General features: G+C 44.3%; 1 protein-coding gene across 1 annotated transcript in view; it reads right to left on the reverse strand.

Moving 5' to 3' along the window:
- Positions 1-14,301, reverse strand: part of slc25a18 (solute carrier family 25 member 18) — a 30,263-nt gene that overhangs the window by 4,714 nt on the left and 11,248 nt on the right. Inside the window, 1 exon segment of the mRNA XM_088341118.1 lies at positions 4,439-4,611. Within this exon segment, the coding sequence (XP_088197244.1) occupies positions 4,439-4,611 (173 nt within the window).

The raw sequence follows: 14,301 nt of genomic DNA on the forward strand, positions 1-14,301 counted from the left end.
ATGTGTGAGTTCCACCAATTACTACTTTAGTACAGAACAGGGCCGTAGCCAGACATGAGTCTCAGGGGGGCATGTAAAATGGGGCAGAACATTTATTACCCCAAAATAAATTTGCACGGCACTGTTTCTAGTTTTTCTTTTTCTTTTTGCAAATTAAACAATGACAAAAAAAAATATACTATTGCATGAAACTGTGAAAATATATACCTTGTGAATTATATTGGGTTTTTATGTTGCTACTGTTAAACATGATTGCACTCAATTTTATTGCACTATTGTTACAATGAGGGTGGCACAGTTCTGAGGTCATGGTTTCAAATCCAGCTACTAGCCATCCTGTGCGGAGTTTGTTCTGGGCACTCTGCTTTCCTCCCACATTACTAAACCATGCATGTCAAGTTCAGGGATGTGATTTTTCCGCTAATTCGCGGAATTCCGCTTTTTTATCTCCAAAAATAAAATTTTAAGATTTCCGATTTTTTAATTGGTAAAAAAAACCGATTTCGTCTCTACAGCATTCCATTTTAGTGTTTCCTGAAATGAAACGTACTTGCGATTGGTTGAAGTCTCCGTGTTGACCAATAAACGCGCTTGTTATAAAGGCGTAGGAGTATGCCATTGTTCATTTCTCACACTTTTTTGCCGAGTGTTTAAAGAAAGATGTCCGAGATCGAACGCAAAGATGCTCCGCGAGGTAAAGAAATTGTTAAGATCGTAAAAAACAAGTTTCGATCGGACTGGTTGGAGAAGGAATTATCTACAAATGTTGGAAAGAAGACTGTGACGAATTTGTTCAGTGACTTTATTCGGAAGATCGATCGTGCCGGGAAAGCGCTTTGCATTTGATGCCATGATACCATTGTCTATGGTGGGAGAGATTTCAAAGCTCTTGAAAATCACGCAAAGAGCAAAAAACACGTGAAAGAACTCCAGTCAAGAACAACAAATTATTCCATCGCTGGTAGTTTCGGTGCCCAAACGAAAACTCCAAAACTTTAAAGCCTCCATCCCTTATTGACACCACAAACGGAAGCGGTAATAGAGAGACGTGATCCACCCCAAAAACCTGTACCAGTTGCTGATAGAGTCGTGAATTTTGAGGTAGGTGGTAAACTTTTCAAATTTATTTGACAGTTTTCCCCTTTTTTTCGAAAATATTATAACGTAATAAAAATGGCCATAAATATTTAACAATTACAATAATAGATTTTCATGTGTACATTACACCAACACTTTACTGTAGGGCCTATACTTATTGTACTTTCATTTATAGATAACATCTTCTGCTATAACAAAGACATTTGTGGTATGTTCTAATATGAGTTACTTTTCATTTGGTCATGATACAATTATTTCTTCATGAAATTTGAACTCTTCAACATGATTTATGTGTTAATTTAGTAATCACATGAGTTAGATATGATGATATTCTCAGTGATAGTTTTTAAAAGCAAAGGCAGTCCAATGTTTTTTAATGTGACTGATTTTGAGTTGACTTAAACTGTAATTTTATATGGGATAGTTCAAAATACATTGAAAATTGACGCTGTTGTTTTGTCTATTTCTTTGTCATCTGAGTGCATTGAAAGTACTTAAAAAAACGTAAAACCCATGAGCTCCGGGGGGCTTCGCCCCACTTGTCCCCCCACCAGGGCACTGCCCTGGACGTAGCTGGGTGCCCGCGGCCCCCAGACCCCCGCCTAATTTTCAGATAATTTCACTTTGGTCAAATCACATCCCTGCAAGTTAATTATCCCTAGGTGTGAATGAGCAAGTGAGTTGTCTGTCTCCTTGTGCTCGGCGAATGGCTGGCAACCAGTTCGGGGTGTCCCCTGCCCACTGCTCGAGGATATCTGGGATGGACTCCAGCACCCCCGCAACCCAACTGAAGATGAGTGGTGCAGACAATGGATGGATGGATGGATGGATGGATATTGTTACAAGTCACTATTTTTTTGCAATTGCATTATTATTATAACCTAAGCCAGTTTTCTAAGCACTACAATGGTTACTTGCCTATTCATCCTGATAGACTTTTTTCCTTTTTTTCTCTTTAACCCTCGGATGCATAAGTGGGGTCAGAAATGACCCAATGGGGTTGTCAAAATCTTTAAAAACAAAACAAAAATTGTAATTATATCATATTCCATGTATTCTTCGTAAAACATGTTTATGATAATTCTATTAGTATTTTTATTTTGTATGTATTAATAGGTCTTGCATCCAAGGGTTTAAGTCTTTATAACATGTTTTACCGTTGAGTTCCATGTCTAATCTTGTTGCATACAGTATGTCACAAAAGTGAGTACACCCCTAACATTTCTGCAGAGATTTTATTACTATATTTTTTAGAAAAACACTGAAGAGACGTCCCATTGACACAATGAAAAGAAGTCTGTGTAAAGTTTATACAGCAGAGTAAATGTATTTTTCCCCTTCAAAAAAACTTAAAATATAGCCATCAATTGTCATGATTGCTGATTCGGAGCACCTGCGACTGCCCCGTTGGCGCCAACAGCCATGGGATCTGATTGGCCGTTGAACTCTTTTTAAACCCCCGTCTTCCAAGAGGGAGCCGTCAGACCTATGCTCTCAGCTAGGCAAGCTTTGTACTCTCCGACATTATCCTGCCCTGTTTTCCTGCCTGTTACCTGTTGCCGACCTGTTTCTGGACCCGTTTCTGCTTTTGCCCCCCCGTCCCGGCCATCGACCTGTTTTGCCCTGTTTCCTGCCTGATACCTGTCACCGACCTCTTTTCTGGACTCGTTACTGCTTTTGCTCCTCCGTCCCGGCCATCGACCTGTTTTCTCACTGTCAACGACTACCCTCGCTCGACACAATCATCGGGTCGTGGATGCAAGCACTGCTCTCTTTCTCAATAGAAACTGAGTACAACGAACACTATTGGGTCTTGTCTCCATTTCTGGCTTGTGACATCAATAACTTAACCCTTGGCAACAAAAGTGAGTACGCCCTAAAATTGAGCTGCAGAACAATGGCCAAGATTCCCTAAAGTTTTAAAAAATCAGGATGCACTCACAACAGGGCTTGTGTTAGATGTTCAAAGAAGCTGAGGGAGCGAGCACACTTTCCAGCCGATTGCTATCTGAGGAAGATAGGGGCAGCAGTGGTGTCAGTATTGCTGCAGAAATTAAATAGGTTGGTCAGCCTTGAAATACTCAGCCCATATACTTCAGGAACTTTCACTTGAGGGTGTACTCACTGTTACCAGGGGTTTAGCTACTAATACAGGGGTCGGGAACCTATGGCTCGCGAGCCATATATGGCTCTTTCTATGAGTACCTGTGGCTCAGAGACAAATTTGATTGCATGCAAATTTTCTCCATCTCGTCCAAAACATAAGCTATAAATCCTGTTCAGATACACGCAGAGCCACACCAAGGTTAAGAATGGAGTAGTACTTCGCAGTATATATAGGGCACGTTTTTCACTACAATTTACAGTCAAGGTGTCACACAAAAAAAAAAAAACCTTGTTCTGGCTGTACAACGCTAAATAATCCGTTATATAAAACATCACTATATTATCTGTCTTCAGTGTTTAGATACCTTATGATGAATCCACAGAACAAACTATGAATACGCCAAAACACCGGAAGAGAACTTAAAGTTTTTTGATTGGGTGAGTGAGAGGGATAGGTGGAGCGATGCAAAAAGTGCAAGCACTCCCTCCCATCTCTCGCCCTACGCCGTCTGCGCCATAGATAAGCACATCAGTCTCCCTGTTTGCAGAATGTTGTGACGTTTTTACAAAATAACTGCTTACATCTGGTTTTGAAACCAATATGTATGAAAAAAAGGGTCAAAATGAGTTTAACCGATCTTGAGTAATTGCAAGAAAGAGACAAGTTTAAAGTGGTATGGTTGTTGATTTTGGGACACGGGCTCTGGCATTATTCTCTTTTCATAATTTTTATCAAATCATCAAAAGTAAATGTGCTGAAGACTAAGCTTTTGTCTGGGGCGCGGGTTTAGCAATTTAGTAAATTTGTCTCATAATATATGGTGTGGCTCTTTCCCAAAATAAAATTGATATATTTTGCTTTTATGGCTCTTTGAGTCAAAAAGGTTCCCGACCCCTGTACTAATAGCTATATTTTGAGTTTTTTGAGGGTGGGGGGATACATTTCCACTGCTATATAAGCTTTATAGCTCATTGTGTCAGAGCGATGTTTCTTCAGTGTTGTTTTACTAAACACTGTAATCTCTGCAGAAATGTATGGAGTGTTCTCACTTTTGTGACATACTGTACAAGGTTTCACAATGTTGATATTAATGACTTCTCTATTCTATTTTCTATAAATCATTTTAAATTTAAAAACATAGCTCACATAGATCTGAAGGTTTTGAAGATTTTCAGGGAGCTTTTGCTAAATATTTTCTCTTTTGAATCACCCAAATATTGGTTCTCCACTCACCATCCAGTGGTGTGACAGCTACAGCTGCCACTGAGCCTGCAGCGCAACCTGCCACAAAGGATTGCCAGAAAGGAGCTCGCGCTAGAACGTCACCTGGATTTCCATGCGGTTCCCTCCCCAATGCGTTGAGGTTGGCAAACAAGGGGAAGTAAATCATTGAGAAAGGGACATCCCTGAAAAAATATATTTCAATAAGTGATACGGTGAAATTGGAAGGGGACACAAGAAAATACATAGAAAAATGGTTAACAAAAGTGGAAACAAAATGTGTAGCGGCCTTTCCAACTGTAACAGTGTGCAACTGCCAGACATAGCTGAAGGGATCTATTGATCAGTTTTGATTAGAGGTTGTCAGAAAATGCTGTGCAACAAACACTGTATTATACAGTAGTTATGTAAGACGGACTGAACTAATCTGATATAATGAGCGTGATGAATGGTATTAGAAACGGTTCATTCATTCTTATGAAAGTTCTTTGAAATATCCTCCAGTCTTCCAAAATGAATTAGCATTGCACTCATAGCTTACACGAGTGTGAGATACCTTTCGTATATTTTACGTTTCGGTTAGCGCTGGTTAGTTTTTTTGCGGATATTTAAATTAATTAATTTTGTCTTTGTTGTCATTATTATTGTATCGTGCATAGTGTTCTGCTGGGACGGACTAGGTTGGGTGCTCTGTGTTGGGTGGGTGTGACTGTTCCTGTGCGCGGCCATGATAGGCTGCAAAGAGTGCAACGAAACGGTGAGCACCAGTGGGAGCTCCATGGATTAAATCGGGTTCCTGAAGCGACGCGAGCGGGGTCTGGAAGAAGGCAATGCGGTGATTCTGGTCCGGCCACTGCTAATGGCTAGGCCAACAACTCTTCAAAGCTAACACTGCAGACCCTGTATCTTGCTAACGCCAGGTCTATTAGCCATAAATGGTTGACCTGGAGGCACAACTTGTCGGAAACCGCTACATTCGAAACTGTCTTATTTTAATCATCATGGACATCTGTCTCCATTTAAGGAGACCTGAGCGCACACCTAGCTGTAATTGCTTTCTTACAATGATAGAAGATGACCTCCTATTTTGTTTTACTTTTTTGTAATGACAATTAAACCATTGATTCAATTGCTATTATGTGTTTTTATTCTTAGCTCTATAGTTGTTATTTTGTTACAGTCATATACCTTCAGTCGGTAATGACTTAATGTGTAAGTTCAACTCTTTAGGGCTTTTATGAAGGTGCGCGGATACTTCGTGGATTTTCTTTTTTTGCGGGTGGTTCTGGTCCCCATTTACACCAAAAAACTGAGGGATCTTTGTATTGTCAGGTGTGCTGTGGGAAATTATCCAATCTGTGTGCCTGTACAATCTAGCGCCTGGCATAGTAATCATGTAGTACTTTTCCATGGCCTAGGCGGCAACAGCAGCATCAGCAGCAGGTGGCTAATTGCCTTGTGCTTGGAGTGAAGTGAATTACAGATTGTTCACATTTCCAACTAAATGCAACTTCAATGTGATCTCCTTTGTGAACTTTCAGACGTGGACACGTTACGTCACACGCAATGCTCTCAGTTATTACTGAAGTACTCAAGAACGTTATCGGTGGAGCGTATCTAGCAATTTGAAAGGTATTGCCCTACCAGAGGCTGAACATATTTTCCCACAGTGTGAACCTAGCCATAGTGACGCATGGAGGCAGTGACAGGTGGATGGCAGGAATATGATGTAAGTGATGGATATGTTTTTGAATCGGAAAAATGCTGACTCTGAACCGGACCCTGGATAAAATCCGAACCTAGATGAAGGCCATAGTGATGAGTGGAAATTTAAAAAAAGCAACGACGTCCAGCAAAGTTTCTTGCCTGAGATAATACAACGAAAGCTATCTTTTAATTTGGATAGTCCTTTTACCGGAGTTTCGACAGCAGCAACTCGCAATTTTCACTCCGTGTGAAACAGGCCCAGGTTTCACACAGAGGGACTATAAGTATGAAAGATTATAGAATACTTTATTCTTTGTGTTAATTTGATTCTTATTCAAGATTTTACAATACAACATCATTCTTCAATGTTAAAAAACCCTTATATTGTTAATATAGTTTTCAGCAAGTGGTGTCCCGCAAGGACGTTTTTGACCCCAATTGCGTTAGTTTCTTAGTTTTATTGAGACGTAAGCTGGCACCCACGATCCAGTGATCGTTGGTTGTGGGGAGCAGGTCGCTCGGGACGCGGAAGTGGCACTTCTCTGGCGAGCGACAGCGGTGTCGAAGACGGGAAAGCAGGTCGGGTTGTCGGGGCGCAGTAGCAGAGACGTGATCCAACGGAAACAGGTCGAAGCCGGGAAACGTACGAGAGCCAAAAAGCAGGGAGTGCGCCACCGGGGCAGCCGCAGGTGCCCCGAATCAGTAATCATGACAATGAAAGAAATGTGCCTTGGCTCAAAAAAGGTTGAAAAACACTGGCTTACACGTTTGTTCAGGAAAACTCATTTTCTCAAGTGGGCATAAAATGTTAGATGGTATTGATTATGTGTCGCACAGCAAGCTGTTTTTATTGATTTTTTTTTTTTTTTACCCCTTTCCATTTTTGTGAACACAAGTGACGTAGCCTAGCTGCGCGCGCATTGTGTAGGAAGAATGGCGTAATTCATGTAAGTTTATACCAACCAATTGACAGAAAAAGACCGTGATTTCAAGATAGTTACATCTCAAATAAGCAGAAATAATGTGCAAGCAGTGATCAAAATCAAGAAAAAATTACTTTTTTTTGTTAGATGCTACACATACTGTAGATTGTGCGAGCCACTTTAGGGAGTTTTTTATGTGTGACCTTTTCGAATTGTAAACAACACCGGTCCATATTGGGTGAGTAACGAGTAAAATAGTATTTTCTGCAAGCAAGTCGAATGAACGAAAATTATTTTTATGTTTACACTAGCATAGTTCACACATAAGCTAAAGTTCAGAATAGGGATCGACCAGTATGGGTTTTTCAGGGATGATACTCTAACCATTATCGGTATCAACAGTAGGCGGGGAAAAAATAGGATTAGCAGCAACTCAAAAAGGAGTACATAATTTTTTTAACAGTAAATAAATAAAAACTTCAGTACAACCAACATGACTTAAATCAACATATTCAACGGAATTTGCCAATTAAAAAGTGTAGGCAGATTGACAGACTTATTGTCAAGGCCAGAACGGAAACAGGACCCAATTGCGTAACGTTTACCACAAGTTTTATTGAAGGAAAGAGGGAGGGCTGCGCCCACGATCCTGTGTTCGCTCTTGTACTCGGATTGTTATCCGAACACGGAAGTGGATCTTCCGTGGCGAGTGATGGCGGTGTCAGGGACGGAAAAACTCGTCAGTAGCCAGGACTGGAAGAGCAAGACGTGGTCGGGGTCGGAAACGAGTCGTAAGCCAGAACAGGAGAGTAGACGTAGTCAGGGAAAAAAGGGGTCGTAAGCGGGGACGGGAGAGCAGATGTGGTCAGGATCAAAACAGGTCGTAGCCGGAGATGAACGGGAGCAAAAACAAGACGGGCGGGAGTCAAGGTCGAAAAAGGCTTGATTAGTATACACGGAGATTCGCAGACGGACTGACAAAAGGAGGGTGACAGGATTGGGTTTAAAATAGCAGGGAAGCCAATCTGTCAATGAGCCGCAGCTGGCGCCACACGGGCGGGGCCAATTGGGCGCCATGGCAACCGTGACACTTATGCTGTGGTAAAAGCTAATCACTCAGCCTTCCACATTAGCGTTTTTTTTTATGCTCGCTCTCAGAATCACAAACACAGACGCTTGATTGACCAACTAATGTGAGCTAATATACCAGTCTCCACCCGAACGTGCTTCCCTAAAACAAGTAAACGACACTCTTTACGTAATGTCTTAATCACCCACACACTTTTCTACCACGGCACCTATTTTTTAAAATCTCAATATTACCAGCGGCTTAATTCCAGTGTGCAGTGTCTTTTGCTTCAGTGGCTCCACCCTTCGTCGCTTATCAAGTCAAGTCATGTTTATCTGTATAAAGCGTGGGGTAGGTAGCGAGGAGGGAGGAGGAAGGAGGAGGCGGAAACGGGAGGGGTTGAATGGGAGGAGTAGAAACAAGGGAGAGTGAAATTCCACTGCATCTGAGCCTTCATAATCGGCCCATGGAACAAATAAAAATGCCAATACCGATATCCGTTAAATTTTCAAATAACGGCGCCGATAATCAGCTCGGTCAATAATAGGTCGACCTCTTATTTAAAAGTATTGACTTTCCTTGGCTTTCCTCCAACTTAACTACATCTTTAATGTTTTTGGGATCAATAATAATGATAATGACGATCAATCAATAATATTTACTACAACCAATATAACAATGTTGTATTAACCCCCGTAGCATGCATTTTTTGTTTTGTAACACAATGTGAGCCAGTGTACATTATTGGGACGTGAACTTGAAGTGTGATGACTCAGCCATTTATTAATATTTTTTTATTTCCATAGTTTTTCATGTATTTATCATATGGGAATCCCACATGCTACAAGCAAAGCCTACATTGTCGCCTTCTCTTTCTTTCATTCTCTAGTGCAGCAATCGCCAGCTCACTTGCAGAAGCTGCCTGTTCAGCTGGCTGTGCACTCTGCTCCAGCCTGATGCTCTCTTTGAGAGATTTCAGGTGAAACAAGGGCCTTTGCCAATTCTGGCTGAACTTAAAAACAGACATAGTCGCAGCGAACATTGGACGACCTAGTTCCTTGTCCCACAGGCTCTTTGTCAATTCTCCTTTTCACTTGTACATGACAGCTGAAATAAGAAGCCCTAAGTTGCACTGAGTTGCTGTGTGGTGACCGTGTTCCAGCGCATTATTGTTCTTTCTCCTTGTAAATTAGTCATTGTGACTGTAAAGTAGATTACATTTCGTTATTTGTGTATTTCTCTGTGTCCTATGTTACAAATAATCCTGATGAAATTAACTTGCATTTAACTTGTTTTTCTCATTTCTGTTTTCTATTTTACCATTTTGAATGTATGAGTAATCATTAAAATACACACACATAGTCTAATTTCAATACACACACATACTTCAGGTATTTTCGTTGTATGTAAGGAAAAGACGTATGTGTGACGTCATGATATGTTTCTACGCATGTGCTGAGTCCTGAATAAAACGAGACTGATCCCTGCAAACGGTGTGAGAGGAGATTGGGCTGATCTGTCAGATCGTACCACTTTCCGCGCCCCCGTTGTTCAGCGGCCCATTTCAACTACAAATTTGCTTTCTGCCTGATTACTTTAGTCAATAGTGGATTAATATCTTTAATAGCTCTCTCAGTGACTATGTGGTCACTAATTTCCTCAGTAAGAATTGAATAGAATGCGGTGCCTGGGGTACTGATGCGGGCAATGGCAAACGAAGTTGGCCAGGGTCCGGCAGTGTCAGAGGCACAGAGTGACCAGCCACTTAGTGTGATGGAGACTACATGATTTTTTTGTTTTCGAATCATATGGAATATATTTGGTTTACTCACGTCTTCTTCCACATAATCTTGCATTCTCATCACCCAGATCTTCCTCCATATCCCCTTTCTCCACATCGTCACCCGGTCCATCGTTGTCAGAAACCTCTTTCGTTTGCCCCGCTTCTGCCGAGTTTTTAGGTTTAAAATCCTCATTCGAACAGTCCGAGGTGTCAGAGGAAAAAAGTCCTCCGGTTCAGATTCTCCCTCCATGATCAAATGCAGTTATTCTTCTCTTCGGCTGTCATGATTACTGATTTGGGGCACCTGCGGCTGCCCCAGTGGCGCCAACAGCCGTGGTCGCTGATTGGCTCCTTGCCACTTTTTAAACCCCCCGGCGGCCGATCGTAGCGAACCTTCAGCTCCCGCTAAGGCAAGCCTTCCGAACCTGACTCCCTGTTTTTGACTCCAGTACGTTTCCCGGCTTTGACCTGTTTCCGTTTGATCACGTCTCTGCCCCTGTGGCCCGCTTTTCCCTCTTCGACACCGCTATTGCTCCCAGAGAAGTGCCACTTCCGCATCACGAGCGACCTGCTCCCCACAATCAACGATCACTGGATCGCGGTTGTCATCTTACTTCTCTTTTCAAATAAAACTAAGAAACTAACGCAATTGGGTTCTCGTCTCCTTTCCTGGTTCCTGACAGAACGATCTGACCAGAAAAAGAACCCAGTGAAAGTTTTTTTTACGAGCGCCGATCGGCGAAAGGAGACATGCAACGTTCGCAGCGTATTGAGGCGGAGGTCCGACGGATGTCGGGTGACGTGTCAGCCATTCTACGGATTGTTCGACAGCAACAGGAATGGCTTCAGGGCCACCAAGAAAGGTTAGATGCGCTCCCGGAGATTCTTGCTCGTCAGCTGCACGTATCGGCCCCGCCCCCCGGTGATTCTTCTGCTGCAATGCCGTTGCACGCCCCGCCTGTTCCATTCACGAATTCTCCCGCCATCGAGACGGCAGAACCCCAAGTGGGCGCGCCGGAGAAATTTTGTGGCAATCATGCTCAGGTGCGAGCATTCCTTGTAAACTGCCGACTCATTTTCGACCTGCAAGCCCGAAATTTTGCGGCCGAAGCGGCCAAAGTGGCCTTCACTATTAACCATTTGACTGGGAGAGCCCGACTCCGGGGAACGGCTGAATTTGAGAGAGGTTCAGCTGCGTGTTCCTCATTTGATCTCCTGCCCCAGGAGATCCTCAAAGTACTTGACACCAGATCCTCATCAGTTGACACGTCGAGATCTCTGATGAGGACACGGCAGGGAAGGCAATCGATCACCGATTATTCAATCGATTTTCCGACACTCGCAAGCCAGAGCAACTGGAACGCGGAGGCGTTGGTGGACGCCTATCTCAACAGTTTGGCAGACTACATGAAGGATGAGTTGGTGTCCCCCACCCCACCTACCAACCTCAACGAGGCCATTGCGCTCATGCCCCGGATCGATCGTCGGGTCCAGGGTCGACGCCGTGAGAGAGTCAGCCAGAGCCCCCCAGTTTCCTGCTCACCCGAGGGGACTGGCGCCCCTTCGGATTTCCAGCAGCCACCCGCAATCCTACTAGACCCACCCGAGGCAATGGAGGTGGATCGCGCGCTGCTGTCCGTCAAAGAGCGTCGACTCTCCGAGGGACTCTGCCTGTACTGTGGCAGGCAAGGACACTGGATATCATCCTGCCCGTTAAAAGGGGAAGCTCACCGGGCGGTTGGAGTTGTCCGGTTGAGTTCCGTCCACACCCCGATCTCCCCGACCGGAAAGCCAATGCTCCAGCTGCACCTTCGGAGTCCCGGGTCAACCCAGTCCCTGTCCGCCCTTGTGGACTCTGGCGCGGAAGTCAATATCCTGGACGTGGCCTTAGCCCTGAGAATGGGGTTGAAGTGTGTTCCCTTTCCAACCCCAGTTCCTGCCCAAGCTCTGGACGGTCATCTATTGGGCACGGCAACACAAGTTACAGAGCCGGTGGAAATGACACTGTCTGGGAACCACCGCGAGCATATAAGTTTCCCCCTGCTTCCTTCCCCCGGTCAACCGCTCATCCTGGGACACCCGTGGCTGATTAAGCACAACCCTCGCTTGGACTGGCGGACGTGGGCGGTTCTGGAGTGGGGGGCTGAATGCCACCGGGCCTGTCTGCACGCTGCCTCTCATCCTGTCAGCCCTAGGCCTCCTCCCGCAAGGCCCGCTCTGTGCAAGGTCCCCGTCTGCATGCCTGGTCCGCCTGTCCACCTGCCAGGCCTGTTTGTCGGTCTGCCATGCCGGTCCTCCTGCCTGATTCACCTGTCCGTCTGTCCAACTCTTCTGCTTGCCAGTCTGACTCGTCTGCCCGCCCGTCCGGCCCGTCTGCCCGCCCGTCCGGCTTGTCTGCCTGCCCGTCCGGCTTGTCTGCCCGCCCGTCCGGCTTGTCTGCCTGCCAGTCTGGCTCGTCTGCCCGCCCGCCCGACACTTTATCCGCCTGCCCGCCCGATGCTTCGTCCGCCTGCCCGCCCGTCGCTTCGTCTGCCAGCCTGTCTCAACGTCCGCCCGTCCGCCTGCCTCGACGTCCGCCCGTCCGCCTGCCTTTCCGCCTGTCTCGAAGTCCGTCGGTCCGCCTGTCTCGATGTCTGTCCGTCCACCTACTTTCCCGCCGGTCTCGAAGTCCGACTTCCTGCTCACCCGTCTGCGACATCCGTCTGCCCGGCTTCGACGCCTGCCTGCATCTGCCCCACCTCCTGATGCTGATGATGGTGCCTGGGTTTACTTGGTAGAGTAAACCCAGGCACCATTGCGAATCTTCAGCACCCGCTAAGGCAAGCCTTCCGAACCTGACTCCCTGTTTTTGACTCCCGTACGTTTCCCGGCTTTGGCCTGTTTCCGTTTGATCACGTCTCTGCTCCTGCGCCCCGGTAACCCGACCTGCTTTTGCCTCTTCGACAGCGCTATCGCTAGCCAAAGAGGTCCCACTTCCCCATCACGAGCAACCTGCTCCCCACAATCAACGATCACTGGATCGTGGGTGCCAGCTTACGTCTCTTTTCAAATAGAACTAAGAAACTAACGCAATTGGGTTCCCGTCTCCGTTCCTGGTTCCTGACATCGGCTGAGTATTTCCTTTACATCCTGCCCAAGTCAGTGTTTGTAGGTAATGGCAATGGATTGAGTCGCCCCCCTGTATACATTTTTCCAAAGAGGTCATGATCCTTTCGGATTCAAACAGCTGACCAATAATAGTTGAGAGTTGAACAAGTTTTTATTTGAATTGTTTACTATTTCAATGGGAATTGTTGTGCGCAGTTTGCACCACGGTGTGCAATACCAGCATCGTGGGGCCTGCAGTCAGTGGTTTGCAAGCAAAATCATTATTATTATTATTATTATTATTATTATATTTGGGCTTTGGCGCCACTCAACAGTTTTTTTTCTTTGCATACCATTTACTGGATGGCACTAAAGAAAACGATACCCAAATCCTGGGAAATGCATTGAAATACACCAGGTTTATGATAAGTCAAAGATTATCAATTATAATGGACGTCTATACGTCCCAATAGTGTACATAGCACACTTTGTGTATACTATTTGGTTGGCTCCTAAATGTAATAACCTATAAATCACAGCACAATGCAATTTTAAACATCTACTTGTTCTTACAACCTGTGTGAAATTTGAGACCCCAAATGTTTACTTCTCAAAACTTTTTCTTTGATCAAAAATACAAACGCATAAAAATGTACATAATTGGTACCTGCATGCCACAAGGGTTAAATATAAAATAATGCTATTATTATTGTTAAAAAAATGATTATTAAGATTATATAAGATGCACAGGCGAGCACCAATCGTAGCAAAACGGCAGTCTATAGTGGGCATTGGTAGCAAACACTTTTCCCCAACACTTATCTTACTTACACTCACTAAGATATTTGGCATTCAGGTATATCTAAATTAGATCGCTACGATAACTTATCAGATATGAGATGAACACCGCAAACGCAGACATGCTTAATGATGTCCTCGTTCCAGTCAGTTATTTCAGGGCCTGCAGCCACAGGCTCCTACAGGGCTTTTGGAAAGTTTTCTCTTGGAATTGCAAAAAAGTGTTATTTAAAATTCCGATTTGTGCAACCGGTACAGCCAACAGCTGGGCATGTTTTTTTTGTAAATTGCATTTCTAATAACGCCACTCTTTAGAAAAATATTTTATCGCTCTATTCAAACTGGTACTGCTACTGCCGCTGTTTTGGGTCGATAATGTACACACACGTTCTATATCAGGGTTCTCCAACGTTTTTCAAGCCGATAGCTACTTTTTGTTCCCAACCAGCACAAACAGCTCCTGCTTTGATATAAATTTTTAAACTATTACTATGTATGTTATGTTATA

Source organism: Urocampus carinirostris, chromosome 7, assembly GCF_059441175.1.
Source record: "Urocampus carinirostris isolate Australia breed hairy pipefish chromosome 7, RoL_Ucar_1.0, whole genome shotgun sequence".
Taxonomy (NCBI): domain Eukaryota; kingdom Metazoa; phylum Chordata; class Actinopteri; order Syngnathiformes; family Syngnathidae; genus Urocampus; species Urocampus carinirostris.